Source organism: Hippocampus guttulatus, chromosome 7 (assembly GCF_054856545.1).
Source record: "Hippocampus guttulatus isolate MCC_2025c chromosome 7, RoL_Hgut_1.0, whole genome shotgun sequence".
Classification (NCBI taxonomy): Eukaryota; Metazoa; Chordata; class Actinopteri; order Syngnathiformes; family Syngnathidae; genus Hippocampus; species Hippocampus guttulatus.
Genome location: NC_141267.1, coordinates 23,552,174 through 23,565,201, shown reverse-complemented (window position 1 = coordinate 23,565,201; position 13,028 = coordinate 23,552,174). Strand labels below are relative to the sequence as shown.

The following is a 13,028-nucleotide window of genomic DNA, read 5'->3' as shown; positions in this document are numbered from 1 at the left end:
GTTTTCGATCGAATTATTCACGAAATATGCATTCCGCACATTGTGTGAAAGTTAAGGACTTAGTGATGATAAAAATGGACGTAAAAATGGCAACAAGGCGAAAAAAACGTGAGAGGGGAAGTGTGCGCTTGTCGTTTGTGACGTGTCGGTCGAGGGCGGGTGGGGGACAACACACCTGCGACGGACAGGCTCACCCAGTCCACCGCAGACGCCCAAACATTAACGTGGAGGGCTCGACGCCGACCAAAACCACCCACCACACTCACCAATCATCATCACGTGAAGCCACCTTGTAGGTGACTGGCTCGTTGGCCTGCGGCAAATCAAATGCAGGGCTCACGTGTCGTCGCTGGACACACACGCACAAAGACAGCAAAAATAACTAAACATCCCAAATGTCGACAATCGCTTCTTCATCTACGAGGTCCAGCTGCCAGGTTAGCCGAACATGCTAATGAACACGGCAACAGGGTAGGAGTTTCTTTTCTCTTTTATTCCCGATCCGCGTTATCCTCACACAGGTCGCACGGCGTGCTGGAGCCTATCCCAGGTGTCTCCGGCCATTACGCGGGGGACACCCTGAACCGGTTGCCAGCCAATCGCAGGGCACACACAGACAAACAACCATCCTCGCTCACACTTAGGAGGGGCTATTTACTGTAATATGGACTATAAATGTGAACTGTAACCACTTGCAGAATGGTGGTTTGGTCCACTGATCTAGAGTACAGAACAGGTCAACAAAGGACAACACGAGTAAAATGCCAGCCAGTACGAGAAGTTGCTCACCGAAGGCCAGTAGCAATTTTCTCAGAATGTTGTCAACGTACTCCGTGACGGAGCACTATCACGTTGACAAGTTGCCATGTATCTGGCTTTCTTTGAACATCGCCTAGGGGCACAAACCAACCAAACTCGACCCCTCATCCCGAAAAACAAGAGGCAGTGGGTATAGTCAAACATTTATTCAGACAAATTAGTCCTTCTTGGCAGCGGCCTTCCTCATGGCGGCCAGCACGTTGCTCAGCTCCTCACGCTTTCTCTTGGCCCGGATGTGGGTGCCAATCTGCACAAGAGTTCAACAAGTCTTAAAATAACAGCACACAACTTAATTTTGATTAATAATAAGAATTTGGGGCAATTGGAGGTCAGCCACTTGTTGGTGGTTTGACTTGGAAAGATTTTCAGTCAAAGACGGACGGGAGCAGGACCTCACCCTTTTCTTGATGAACTTGAGTGCCCGCTTGTCCTTGGACACTTTGAGCAACTCCATGGCTCGCCTCTCGTACGGAGCAAAGCCGCACACCTCGCGGATCATGTCTCGGACAAACTTGCTGTGCTTGGTCAGACGCTGGAAAAATGAAAAGGCAAAAGCGGGCGTCACGCGCGAGCCGAGCGTTATTTGGAACCGGCGACAGCGGCGCAACGTCCGATCTTGGATCGAGAGAAACTTACCCCGCGGCGGCGGCTGTGTTTGGGGGCGGTGACGTTTTTGGTGACTCGGTGGCCTTTATTGAGGCCGACGGCCATCGGGTAGCGAATAGCCATGTCTGCAAAGTACAAGAACGCATCAGTGAATGTCGATCCGCTGCGTTGTCATAATGTGACCAGATGGAGGGGCACCTGAATAGTGTTCCAAAACAATTTGCCCTTCGAATGAAGAGTCAACACTTAGGTTCACTTCCGTGCAAATTCATGATGCACTGCTGTAGCAGGAGTACACCATTTATGTGCAACCTCAAGTCAATCTTGTTTTTTAAGTGGAACACTAATAACACACTCCCGAGTAAATACACAGAAATCTTTGGGCAACTATCTATGTCCAATATATATATATATATATAAGAACCTAAAAAACAACCCAGTACTTGGAACTCAGCCACTCCGAACAAAGTATCATCCCCGACCCGCTGGGATCACGCCATGCATTCTGTGATTTTTTTCAACCTCGGAGCACATCGTCTCAGCTTTGGACGTGCCGATTCCCATCCCGCTCAACACCTCCGCTGCGTATCCGTGAAGATCAGGAACAGAAGCTCAGTGCAACGCGAATTGGAATTTGTTTACAATTGACGGCGGTTTTCAAACACGGCGATTTTGTTTTAAACTCTACGAATCGTATTACAGGTCAAAAAATAATGTGCTGCGCATAGCGCACAGCATTGCCACATTACGTTCATTCTATTATGCCTGCAAAGTAGCGGTGACGTTTCATTGCAGTTAACCGCTCCATTCAATTCTTCAGATGGTCAACCGACCACTGCTCCGCGCTTGAAGACAGACGCTCGGTTTACCTTGAGCGCTAAGGTGCTTGTTCAAAGAAGTGAGACGAAACCTCCTCGCTGGCGTATAATACACCAGGTTAACATCCTATTTCGTGTACTAGCTCGTGCGTGTTGTCTAAGTAACAGCGAAACCATTCCAGAAGTCGATACTGGCTGTTGAGACACTCTCAACTTGAATATCCTCGGTCGGATTCCGTACAATACGTAACGCAAGGGGTGAGCTAAGCCAGAGGGTTGTTGTCAATTCAATTGCTCGAAGATGAAACGATGGATGGCTGAGATTCCAAACGGGTTTGGTTTGGAGAAAATCCCGGTGAATTCGTACCTGCTGTCTGTAATGGCGGCAAAGCCGGAAGGACTGATGGCTGCACCAGGCGGCCAAGTGAAGGGTTCACCCGGAAGACAATGACGTCCACGGGACAGCGCCACCGTCAGACTGGAGGATGAAGCCTTGTTCAGTTCTTGACCGTACTTCTCTAGCTTTTCGAGAAGTACGGTTACACGACTCAAGTACTAAGTACGTACTATATTATCTGGAATCCATAGACCAGTGATATACAAGAGTTCAAAATATTAGTGAAATTCATAAAAATATTCCACATTTTGTATTATCTTGTATATGTATTTTAATCACATTTAGCTGTTGTATAATAATTATATGTCAGCATGTCCGCAGATGTCATGGGTTTCAATCTGGGTTCCGGCCTTCCTCTTAGGAGTTTGCATGTTTTCCCCGTGCATGTGTGGGTTTTCTCCAGTTTCCTCTCACATTCCAAAAACATGTTTGGTAGGTGAATTGAATATGCTTAATTGTCCCCAGGTGTGAGTGTGAATTGTTGTTTGTCTCCGTGTGCCCTGCGATGGCCTGGCAACCAGTTCAGGGTGTACCCAGCCTACTGGGAAAAGCTCCACCACGGTGCGACCCTTGTGACGATAAGAGGCTCGGATTATGGGTCTTCTTTCTATTCATAAGAAAAGACAAAGCAGTGAAATTCATGTACTTTTTCCCTTGTTTATTTATTTAATTATTTACAACGTAAAAACAAAGTGGCAACTACTGTAGAAAATACTTCACTATGTCAAACAGTCATAGAGCTGTAACAGATACAAGATTAAGTCATATAAAATACATTGATTTATGCAAATTAAGTTGCAATATGGAATTTTTTTTACAAAGCAGACATTAAAGCCATTCAGGCATCAGAAAAACAAGTAAGAGCCAAGACGATAACATTCCACGAATAGCACCTGACGTAACACGACGTGATTTACACAGAAGTTATTCCGTTATCTCCCTTCATGAGGTTTGGTGAAATGAATGAATGCTTTAAATATTTGATATTCCCTTATTTATATAAATAAAATAACTTATGAAAGTTTGCGGGATGTCACGAACAAATAATTGCTCGGAATAAGCCGTATTTGTTGTTTTCAATCGCGTTAAACGCTTCGAGGTCGAACCTGGGACAAACCGAGTGGGAGAAATCCGATTTTCCGAACCCTCAGCGAATGCACCGTAAGTCTGGATTCGGGAATATGGAACGTCGCGAAGAATAATTATGAAATCGAAAACAAAGGTTGACTTTGCTATCGTTGTTCGAGGAACCAAGCAATACATTTTTCATATGGCAAGTACTGACTGCGTTCTCGAGCCGTGACATCAGCTCGGAGTCGAATGGTGTTATTTTCCCATCCTGCATTGCGCGACCGGATGCGCTCCCTGCTTTTGGCGCGGTGGAGGCAGCTGTGGCGGCCATTTTGGAGTCCGCTTCGACCACTCCGCCCGAGTCCCGAGCGAGCGAGTGAGAGAGACGCAGCCGTCGCGTAGAACTTGCCCGCCTCCCATTGATCGATCGCCCGTCGTCCTTTCCCTCGCCGAGCCCCTTTATCTTTTTCCGTCCAAATTCGACGAGGACGACGGACCCCGCGTGCTCTCTTGGCCGCCGAACGAGCGAAGGAATCGTCGAAGAAAGAAAGCGAGCCGTTATGGCGACTGCAACCCCAAGCCGTGATGTTGGCCGGCCGGCGGCGACCGCGGCCGCCTCCTCGACGCCGCTCTCACCCACCCGCATCTCTCGCCTGCAGGAGAAGCAGGACCTGCAGCACCTCAACGACCGACTGGCCGTCTACATCGAGCGGGTGCGCTCCCTGGAGTTAGAGAACGACCGGCTGCTCGTGAAAGTGTCCGAGAAAGAGGAGGTCACCACCAGGGAGGTGAGTGCAAGTATTAGACCGGGGCCGCCTCGACGCGATCGTCTTCACGTGGCCTCTTTTCTTTGGTCGTATCCCGCCAAAGCAGAGCAAAAGATTTCAAACGGTCACACGAAACGTGGGTGGCATGCGGCCAAATGGCAGGAACGCTTCTTTCTTTCTTGCCCCCCCCCCCCCCAAGAAAAAACAAAACAAACAAATACAGAGGAACCACCTCTTGCTTCAGCAAGTTTTGACTTAGTAAAGGGGAACTCGTCGATATGATTACGTTTCAAGCGGATAAAAGTTGCCCGGGACTTCCAAATTCGAATAGAGAGCGGTTGAGTGTGCGCGCCATTTCCTACCAACGCCCCCTCCATCTTTTAACCGCTTCGCTGATGTTCTTCCCCCTTTTCTGTTCTCGTTTCCCCATCGTCCAAATTGGAACTCGCGCCACCGAACATTTAACCGCTCCTTTGTTTTCAGTTTTCCACTTTATCTTTTTTCCCCAACCGGCGTTATTCTGTCAAGTTGCGAGTAAGATTTGTAAAGGAATTAATTTGCAAAATTCCCGCACACAATGACAGATTTTTAAAAACACGATTCAAGTGGCCCGTCATTGTGGAGGGGCCACCTGAAGTTCACCGACACAAACTTAGTTCATAAATACAATGAAATCAACATCTACTTGCTTTTTTTAACGTTCAATATTTTCACTTTTATCCACTAAAATTTTTCAAGCATCATTGATGTTTTTATCGCGTAGTGCGCATTTTCCCCCCTGAGCCAGGTGAAGGCCTTCCTTAATATGTGGCTGTGTGACGTCCAAAAACCGTTGCGTATGTGATATAAAAATATCACAAAGGTGCAAATGTTTCCATATTTGTTGCTAAGTTCTCGGCTGCCCAACCTGGATCAAAAAAGGTTAACTAAATAAACTTATTATGCTGTAATTGTGGAGGTTAAAAGGTGTTTTTCACGGCAGAAAATGAGGGATTTTTGTCCACTTGGCTGCATATAAATTGTAGGAATGTCGTCAATCAGTTCTGCTGCCAATATTTGACATATTCAACACTCGGATCACCCCCATCAGCATACTATTTATTATATGGAAACGATTTTGTATATAGATATTCCTTCTCCATTAAAAGTTCAACAAATCAAATAATAAAATTGTCATTTAAAATGTTAAAATCCTCCAAAATGTAATGTTTGTTAGTTTTGAGCAAACAAAGTAGATCAACAGTAAAGTGAAGTGTATTTGTCTTATGAATGGTTGAGAGGGAAGAAATTACATCTACTTGTACTTGACTTATAAGTCAAGTTTGGCTGCACGCACATTGTATTCAAGCAGCGGCATTTTAAAATATTTCAATGAAAAAGAAAGACACGTGGGACACAAGCGTACCGTAAGTGGAAGTCGTCCGTCAGCGATCTACATGCAGGGTATATAAATAACCCTTTGCGACCTATTTGTTATTTAAACCTTAGTGGTTACGAGAGGGGGGCACAGATTCGCAAAATCCAGCAGGGGGGTTTTGAGCCCGTCGTGACCGCTTCCACAAAGACACTGTTTGCCGTCCCAATTGGTGTCAGAAGTGTGTCAAGTGTTTCGAGTTACCGCGTTTACCCAGCACGCGACTCTTGTTCTCCCTTTATTGCGTCTTTCTCCCAAGTGTGCGTGTTGAATGTCGCTGCGATTTCATCGCTCGCCGGAACAGTCAAGTCCTCGAGAAGGGTCCTGCGTTATGATCGTTGTCGGGTTTCATTGCATTTGGAGGCTGCCACATGTACCAATCATTCACATCCTCCGGACGCAAAACCGGCGCGAGCATGTGCTGTGCGTTAGCACTCGTAAAATCGGCTCAGCGCATTTTTCGCATTCCTCGTTGGGACATACCATCGCGAACACTCGTCGTCGTCAAAGCGAAAAGACTTCCTTTGCTTGCTCTGGGCGGCCGTCACCGCGCCTGGCAGGAAAGGAAGCTATGAACATTTCACATGAGCGAAACGATCACAGAAATGTCAGGGGAAAATTCACCGGCACCGCTTCAAGCCGGACACATTCCGAACAGGATTGTAGTTTGCAACCCTTTCAACTTGAGTTCTTGACTTTTGGCGCTAGGAGTTGCAAGCGCCATCCAAATTGAATCGGAATGCACGGGAGACGTGCACAAATGCATCTGTCGGAACGCTCATCTTGATCCCCCGACGCAAGAAAGAATGTGAACCACGTTAAGATATTTGATTCTCCTCTTGAAGGAAAGGAGCTCCCGTATAACAGCCGCTCACTCCGACTTGTATTTGAATTGCAGCCGGTCAAGCGATGCGCTGAGTAAATGAAAGTTATTACGCTGTTAATGGAAGTGCAGGATTTTTAAAAAAATTCTGTGAAATGAAAACCCTGTTTTGTCAACCGCTGCTTGTTACAAACATTCACCGTCCAATATTTTGCACGTATAACGTGACACCAATGTACCGTGCGCCAATGAAGAATCTGGTCACATGCATGAAGAGCCAAACCAGAAAGTTGCTTGCACCGGCGCGACCGCTGGAACTTGGCTTCTCGTCTCCCGTCGACCGCCGGATCTCGTCAGCCGACTTCCGGGATGATCCCTTTGCTTTGTGTTTAGGTGAGCGGCCTGAAGCATCTGTACGAGGCCGAGTTGGCGGACGCCCGCCGGGTTCTGGACGAAACCGCCAGGGAGCGCGCCCGGCTGCAGATCGATCTGGGCAAGGCCCAGGCCGACTTGGAAGAGGCCACACGCAGGTGACTCCTCATCTCGAAAACGCGCTGTGCCGATCCCTTTGAGCATTTCATCCAGAGCACACTTGGTGCCCGCGCGCCAGTACGCTTGGTGTCCTCACTCCAAGGATAACTAACTGCGTGCCACTTGTGAGGCAATGGCACACCGGTCGGACTCGGGAAGCGCAAGCGTTTGCCAATCTTAGCACGAGGTCCTCCGCGTCGTCTCACCTGCTCCGCCATTCGTTTGCTCAAGTTGTCCCGCCCGATGGGACTAAAAAGGGCCGCGTCATGGCCGTTGCTCAGCTGATGTCTGATGGCGCTGCTTTTCTTCCCTCGGTGTGCCAGTGGCAAGAAGAAGGATGGCGACCTGGCGGCGGCCATGTCGCGGGCGGGGGCTCTGGAAAGTCAGCTGAACCAGAGCGAAGCGGCGCTGTCCACGGCGCTCAGCCAAAACGCCGCGCTCACCTCCGACCTGCTTGAACTCAAGGGCCTGCTGGCTAAGGTTAGCTGCCCCTTTTCTCATTTGCACGTCATCCGGAAACTGACGAGCAGTTGGGAAGGTGATGTCGGCTCATACTGGGACGGGGGGCACTTCAAACCTTGTACCCTAGCAGGATCGATTCATCAAATTAGAGTAGCATCAATTTTCCAATTCAGTTGGACCAAGGATATTCCGGTTTATTGGGTAGAATTAAAACTAGATCGACCCAGTGATAAATTGGATCACTTATTTAGTGTTGAAGGCAGACATGAGAAAATAACGAGGCGGGGGGAAAAATAATAATGGTGGCACAGCTGCTGCGCATGTGTCACCAGCTCGCGGCCCGGCCCGGATATCGCCGTTTTCTCAAACGTCGTTGCAGCCGTGCCAACAGTTTGTCGCCACCTGTTTGCCGAACGCTCCCGCCCCGCTCAATTGCCGCATTGTCCGATGCGGATGAGCCCGCCGACGCGGCGCGAAAATTGATTTGAACGCTTTGCAGGCGGAGGACAGCCACGCCGTGGCCAAGCGGCAGCTGGAGGCCGAGACCTTGATGCGCGTGGACTTGGAAAACCGCTGCCAGTCGCTCAGCGAGGACCTGGAGTTCAGGAAGAACATGTTTGAGGAGGTGGAGATGATTTCGTCGCAACGGGAAACGCCTCCACCCGCGGAAGGGAAGGGCGAAGTTTACGAAGGTTGTTTTCCTTCAAATGTCGCTTTAGGAGGTTCGGGAGTCTCGCCGCAGACAAGAGCAGAGAATTGTCGAAGTGGACTCGGGAGCCAGACAGGACTACGAGTTCAAACTGGCCCAAGCTTTACAGGTAGGCCGATCGCTGCGTGTGCGAATGAGTGACAGAAGGTGATGTGTGAGAGTAAGAGAGCGCGCCCGCGGGCGAGCAGTTCCGCCATTGATCCAATACGTACGCGCACGGCAGGACCTACGGAAGCAGCACGACGAGCAGGTGTTTCTGTACAAGGACGAACTGGAGCAGACCTTCCAGGCCAAGGTCAGCGAGCGCCGCGTTGCCTCCCATTCATCTTGTGCGGCTGGATCGACGCAGCCGGTCCAAATTCCAAATTGGGTCACCTCAAAGTGAGACCTTTTGTTGTAGCTGGACAACGCCAAGGTGTCGTCAGCGATGAACGACAAGGCCGTGTGCACGGCCAGAGAGGAGCTGCAGGAGTCCCGCATGAGAATCGAGGGTCTGAGCTACCAGCTGAGCGCCCTGCAGAAACAAGTACTCCGGCCTCCGCCGCGCTTTGCCTCTTGGCCGCCCGATCCTCACCCGGCGCGGTCCTAACGATATCGGCGCGTGCAGGCGGCGGCCGCCGAGGACCGCGTGCGGGAATTGGAGGACATCCTGTCGTCGGAGCGGGACAAGTACCGGCGCGTGATGGAGGCCAGGGACCTTGAGATGAACGACCTCCGCGAGCGCATGAACACGCAGCTCTCCGAGTACCAGGAGCTGTTGGACGTCAAGCTCACGCTGGACATGGAGATCAACGCCTACAGGAAGCTCCTGGAGGGCGAGGAGCACAGGTGGGCTCGTTGGAGGTGGACACGATTGACCACCCTTCAGCGGGGAGTTCAAGTCCAAATATTTCTTGACACCGATGGTTTCTATGCTCCCCCCCCGCTCGTCTAAACGCGGCATTCCGATGCCGATTGCGTTTGTGCAAGATGGCCGTTTTACCGCCTACTGCCACTTGTTGTCAACAGAAACGACGTCACAGTGCCGAAGGGCTCGGGTGATGACCGTTCGGGCTCACCCGTTTTTCCGCGTGGGTTGATGTGACATTCGCAAGCACAGCCCCAAGGCACCGCGATCTCATTTTCAGTCGACGCCAAGTGGCAGTATTACGCAAAATGGCCGCCCACGAGCAAAATGATTGCCACCTTCGAGTATCGGGTTTGTGCTCTGAAGTCAAAGCAAAACCAAAAGTCAGCCAAAAGACTGCGTTCATCTCGTCCTCCGGTTAGGTGAGACGAAGTTGACGTCGGCGACGTTTCTGTTCCCGCTCGCAGGCTCAAGCTGTCCCCCAGTCCGTCTTCCCGCGTGAGCGTTTCCAGGGTGACGGGCTCGTCCTCGTCCCGCACCTCCAAGCGCAGGAGGGCGGACCTGGAGTCGGGCGACCTGGCCGACATGGGGCGCGGCGAGGAGCTGCTGCTGGCCTCCGAGGAGGACATGGCCAGCGGCGCCGTCTCCATCTCGCCCACCGACATGGACGGCAACTCGGTCACCCTGGCCAACGACACGGATCAGGTGCGCGCCCGCGCCTTTTGCCCGTCTCCTGCCCCCGTTGCCCGCTTTGTCGTATTTAGAATGCGCCGTGCGGTCACAGGACCAGCCTTTGGGGAGCTGGAGACTGAGAAGACAAGTGGATGACGCCGACGAGATCGTCTACAAGTTCTCACCGAAGTTTGTTCTCAAGGCCGGACAAACCGTCACCGTAAGACGATGGCGCTTTCTCTCTCTCTCGCTGTGTGGCCGCGTGACTGCGAAACACGAGTGTGTTCACGCAACATAAAGACCTCAAGGATGACAGAAATTGCATGTTTACTCTTGAGAAGCTGAAATATGGAGCTTTTGGGCAGATTCCGATTAAAAAGGGGTGGGGGGGGGGTCCAAACAAGTCATTGATGATCAAAAATAGTAATTGATTGATGTCATAATCAGCTGTCAATTCTCGCGTATGTGCAGTTGTAAATATCTGTGGCTTTTGGGAGTTACTCAGACGAACGGGGGCATGCTTGTGTAGGTGTGGTCTGCAGACGCCGGCGTGGCCCACGGTCCGCCCACTGATCTCCTGTGGAAAAGCCAGTCTTCCTGGGGTACCGGAAGTGACGTCATCACCAGCTTGGTCAACTCTGACGGCGAGGTAACGGTTCCGCGCATCGAGCGACGGACAAATTGGGGCGGGCGGCCGGCCGGTCTCACTCCTCCCGTTGCGCGTGTCCTGCAGGAAGTGGCCAGACGCAGCGTCAGCAAGAAGGTGCAGGTGGAGAACGGAGAGGAGGAGGAGGAGGAGGACGGCGAGGAGCCGGTGGTACACAAGAAGGTGAGCGCACCCTTTTTCATTCGTGCGCCTATTTGGGATGGGCGAGATGGGGCAGTTCGGACGTCTACCGAGTTGGGAATTGGGGGCTGGTGTCACGGATGCCAAACGATGACGTGTACGCCGTCCGATATGGGCAGAGCATTCCACCGATAAGCGAATTTTGGAGCGTCGACCGATGACACAATGGCTTTCGTGTGAATGATTTGCCGCATTTGAAGTAAGCGATCCGCCCGTGTGCCCCGGCAGGCCAAAATGGCGTCCAGGGAGTGCGTTGTCATGTGAAGCCTCAGCAGCGAGCGTTGGAGCCTCTCTACCTTCGTCCTCATCCTGATCCTGTCCGTCGCATCTGGACGAACGCCTCCAAGTTTGTCTTAGCCGCCACGCTTTGATAGCAGCCCTCCTTTGTTCGACGACAATGCGTGTGGTTTGTTGTTGGCCAACAACATTCCCACTGCCAGCGTCACCACCAGACTCCTCATAGTTTTTTCCATTTTTTTTTTTTTATCACTTTCCTGAAAGGCTTCCATTGCGCCGTTGACATAAAACCATCACAAATGTTGAATTTTAAACATTTCCTTTGCTTTTGTTGTTTTTGTTTTCCCCCCATATATGAGCATTTGATTTTGGCATGACGCCAACTGGCCATGCCATGTGATCAGCTCCTCCTTTCTATCAACTTTTTAGAACCGCTTGAGCCTGGTTGATTGTTCCTTTGAGCGGTTCCAATGTATCGAACACTACAAAGACAAAAAAAAAAAGATTATTTCACCTGTGGGTGTGGAAAATTTGCTGAAGGTTTCCAGTAAATGTACATGGGGAATTTTAGAAAGATTCCAACTCGAAACCTTTCCATGGGAATTACCTTGCAATTGTGGGTAATTTGATGGAAAGCTACAAAGTCAATTGTGAATCTCAACCAGGGCCTCAATGAATGATTGTTTTTAATAGTAGATCGACCTAAGAATCGGGTAAAATGTTCTGTTTGCATTGATGAATAATTTGCTGATTTGATCCTTGTGCATATTTGACCATGCTTGCAGCACAAAGGGGGGGGGGGAATCCCCTTATTGAACACTTGTACACAACTTGGGACGGGGGTTGACGAACCAGTCTGAAACCTGACTTGTTTTAGTCCAGCCGATTGAAATCATCTACTGCCAGCCCACTTCAGATGGCTCTTGGACACCTCTAACCGTCTCTGGCAGTGAACGGGTTAAGAGAAGACCTTCAAGTTTCTATGTTCCTGTTCTCGTCCCACTAGGGGGGGGGGGGGGGGGGGGGTTCCATTATTAAGTTCCCGGAATGCTGCAAGCCTGTTTGTCAGTTTCTGTCATACTGCCCACAGTATAAGTGGGGTATCTATTGGCCGGCGTCTGACTCGCTCCTCTGAATTTGGGAGCCGCAGTGCCGAACCGAGTTTGATCTTTTCATGCAAAGCGTACTAACGAGTCATTTCCACTTCTTTGCTCGTTGGGGTGCAGTCACTCGCCGTCATCTGACTTCGGCTGCTCAAATGATGACAAACAAAAAGATATATATTGAAACTGACCTTTTTATATTTTTCAGGAAAAAATGCATGTCACGTGACGCGAGTTTCAAACACGCCTTCCGTGACGCTGTGTTTTTTGTGTGTGTGTGTTTTCATACCATGTTTTACACTAGATATTTTAGGGTTTTTTTTTTTTTGGCAGTGTAATCAGTTTGTTTACATTCAATATGACTTTAATTTTGTCTTAAGGATCTCCGGGTGATTATTTTGGGTGTTTATAACCTCCATTGGAATTTGCGATTCATTGGTTAGAAGTCCCAGCTAGCCGTCAATGCGTCCGTTCAATGCCGATCTCTTCCCTCTTGGATTGGCCAAAGTCTGTTAGCCAGCGCTAACATTTGGATGTCTCGCAACACGCACCCATCACTTGGAAAGAACAACAACAAAAAAGCAAATATTTGTATGCACAAACAGAACTCGTGACATTACAGAATGTGATGACATGTTGAACATAAGCACCCAACTTGTAGTCGGTGCCTCCGAGACCTGTTTTGATGTGTGTCGGGGTGCTAATTGGTCATTTTAACTTGTCATTTTAACTGAACTTTTTTGTACCCACAATAAATGTTTTACATTTACTCAAACTTGACTACTTGATGACTTGTGTCTGTGAGCTTTGTTTGGTGATGGTCTGGAAGTCTGAGATGTTAAATAAGGCATTCTCTAGTCTAGAACATAGGTGTCAAAATCGGGTCCTGGAGGGCCGCTATTTCG

General features: G+C 49.7%; 2 protein-coding genes across 2 annotated transcripts; one reads left to right on the top strand and one right to left on the bottom strand.

Annotated features, from left to right (window-relative positions):
* Positions 1 to 950: 950 nt before the first annotated feature.
* Positions 951 to 2,678, bottom strand: rpl36 (ribosomal protein L36). The gene is made up of 4 exons (XM_086116522.1): positions 2,611 to 2,678; positions 1,456 to 1,550; positions 1,217 to 1,351; positions 951 to 1,066 (listed from the first exon to the last, which is right to left on the bottom strand). Exons 2-4 carry the CDS (start codon positions 1,546 to 1,548, stop codon positions 977 to 979), a joined length of 318 nt encoding a protein of 105 aa, XP_085972648.1. The 5' UTR covers positions 1,549 to 1,550; positions 2,611 to 2,678; the 3' UTR covers positions 951 to 976.
* Positions 2,679 to 4,042: 1,364 nt separating this feature from the next.
* lmnb2 (lamin B2) lies at positions 4,043 to 12,898 on the top strand. The gene is made up of 13 exons (XM_086115611.1): positions 4,043 to 4,499; positions 7,109 to 7,245; positions 7,570 to 7,726; positions 8,208 to 8,333; positions 8,428 to 8,526; positions 8,641 to 8,712; positions 8,818 to 8,943; positions 9,025 to 9,245; positions 9,732 to 9,969; positions 10,049 to 10,156; positions 10,466 to 10,585; positions 10,670 to 10,765; positions 11,012 to 12,898. Exons 1-13 carry the CDS (start codon positions 4,272 to 4,274, stop codon positions 11,045 to 11,047), a joined length of 1,764 nt encoding a protein of 587 aa, XP_085971737.1. The 5' UTR covers positions 4,043 to 4,271; the 3' UTR covers positions 11,048 to 12,898.
* Positions 12,899 to 13,028: the final 130 nt, after the last annotated feature.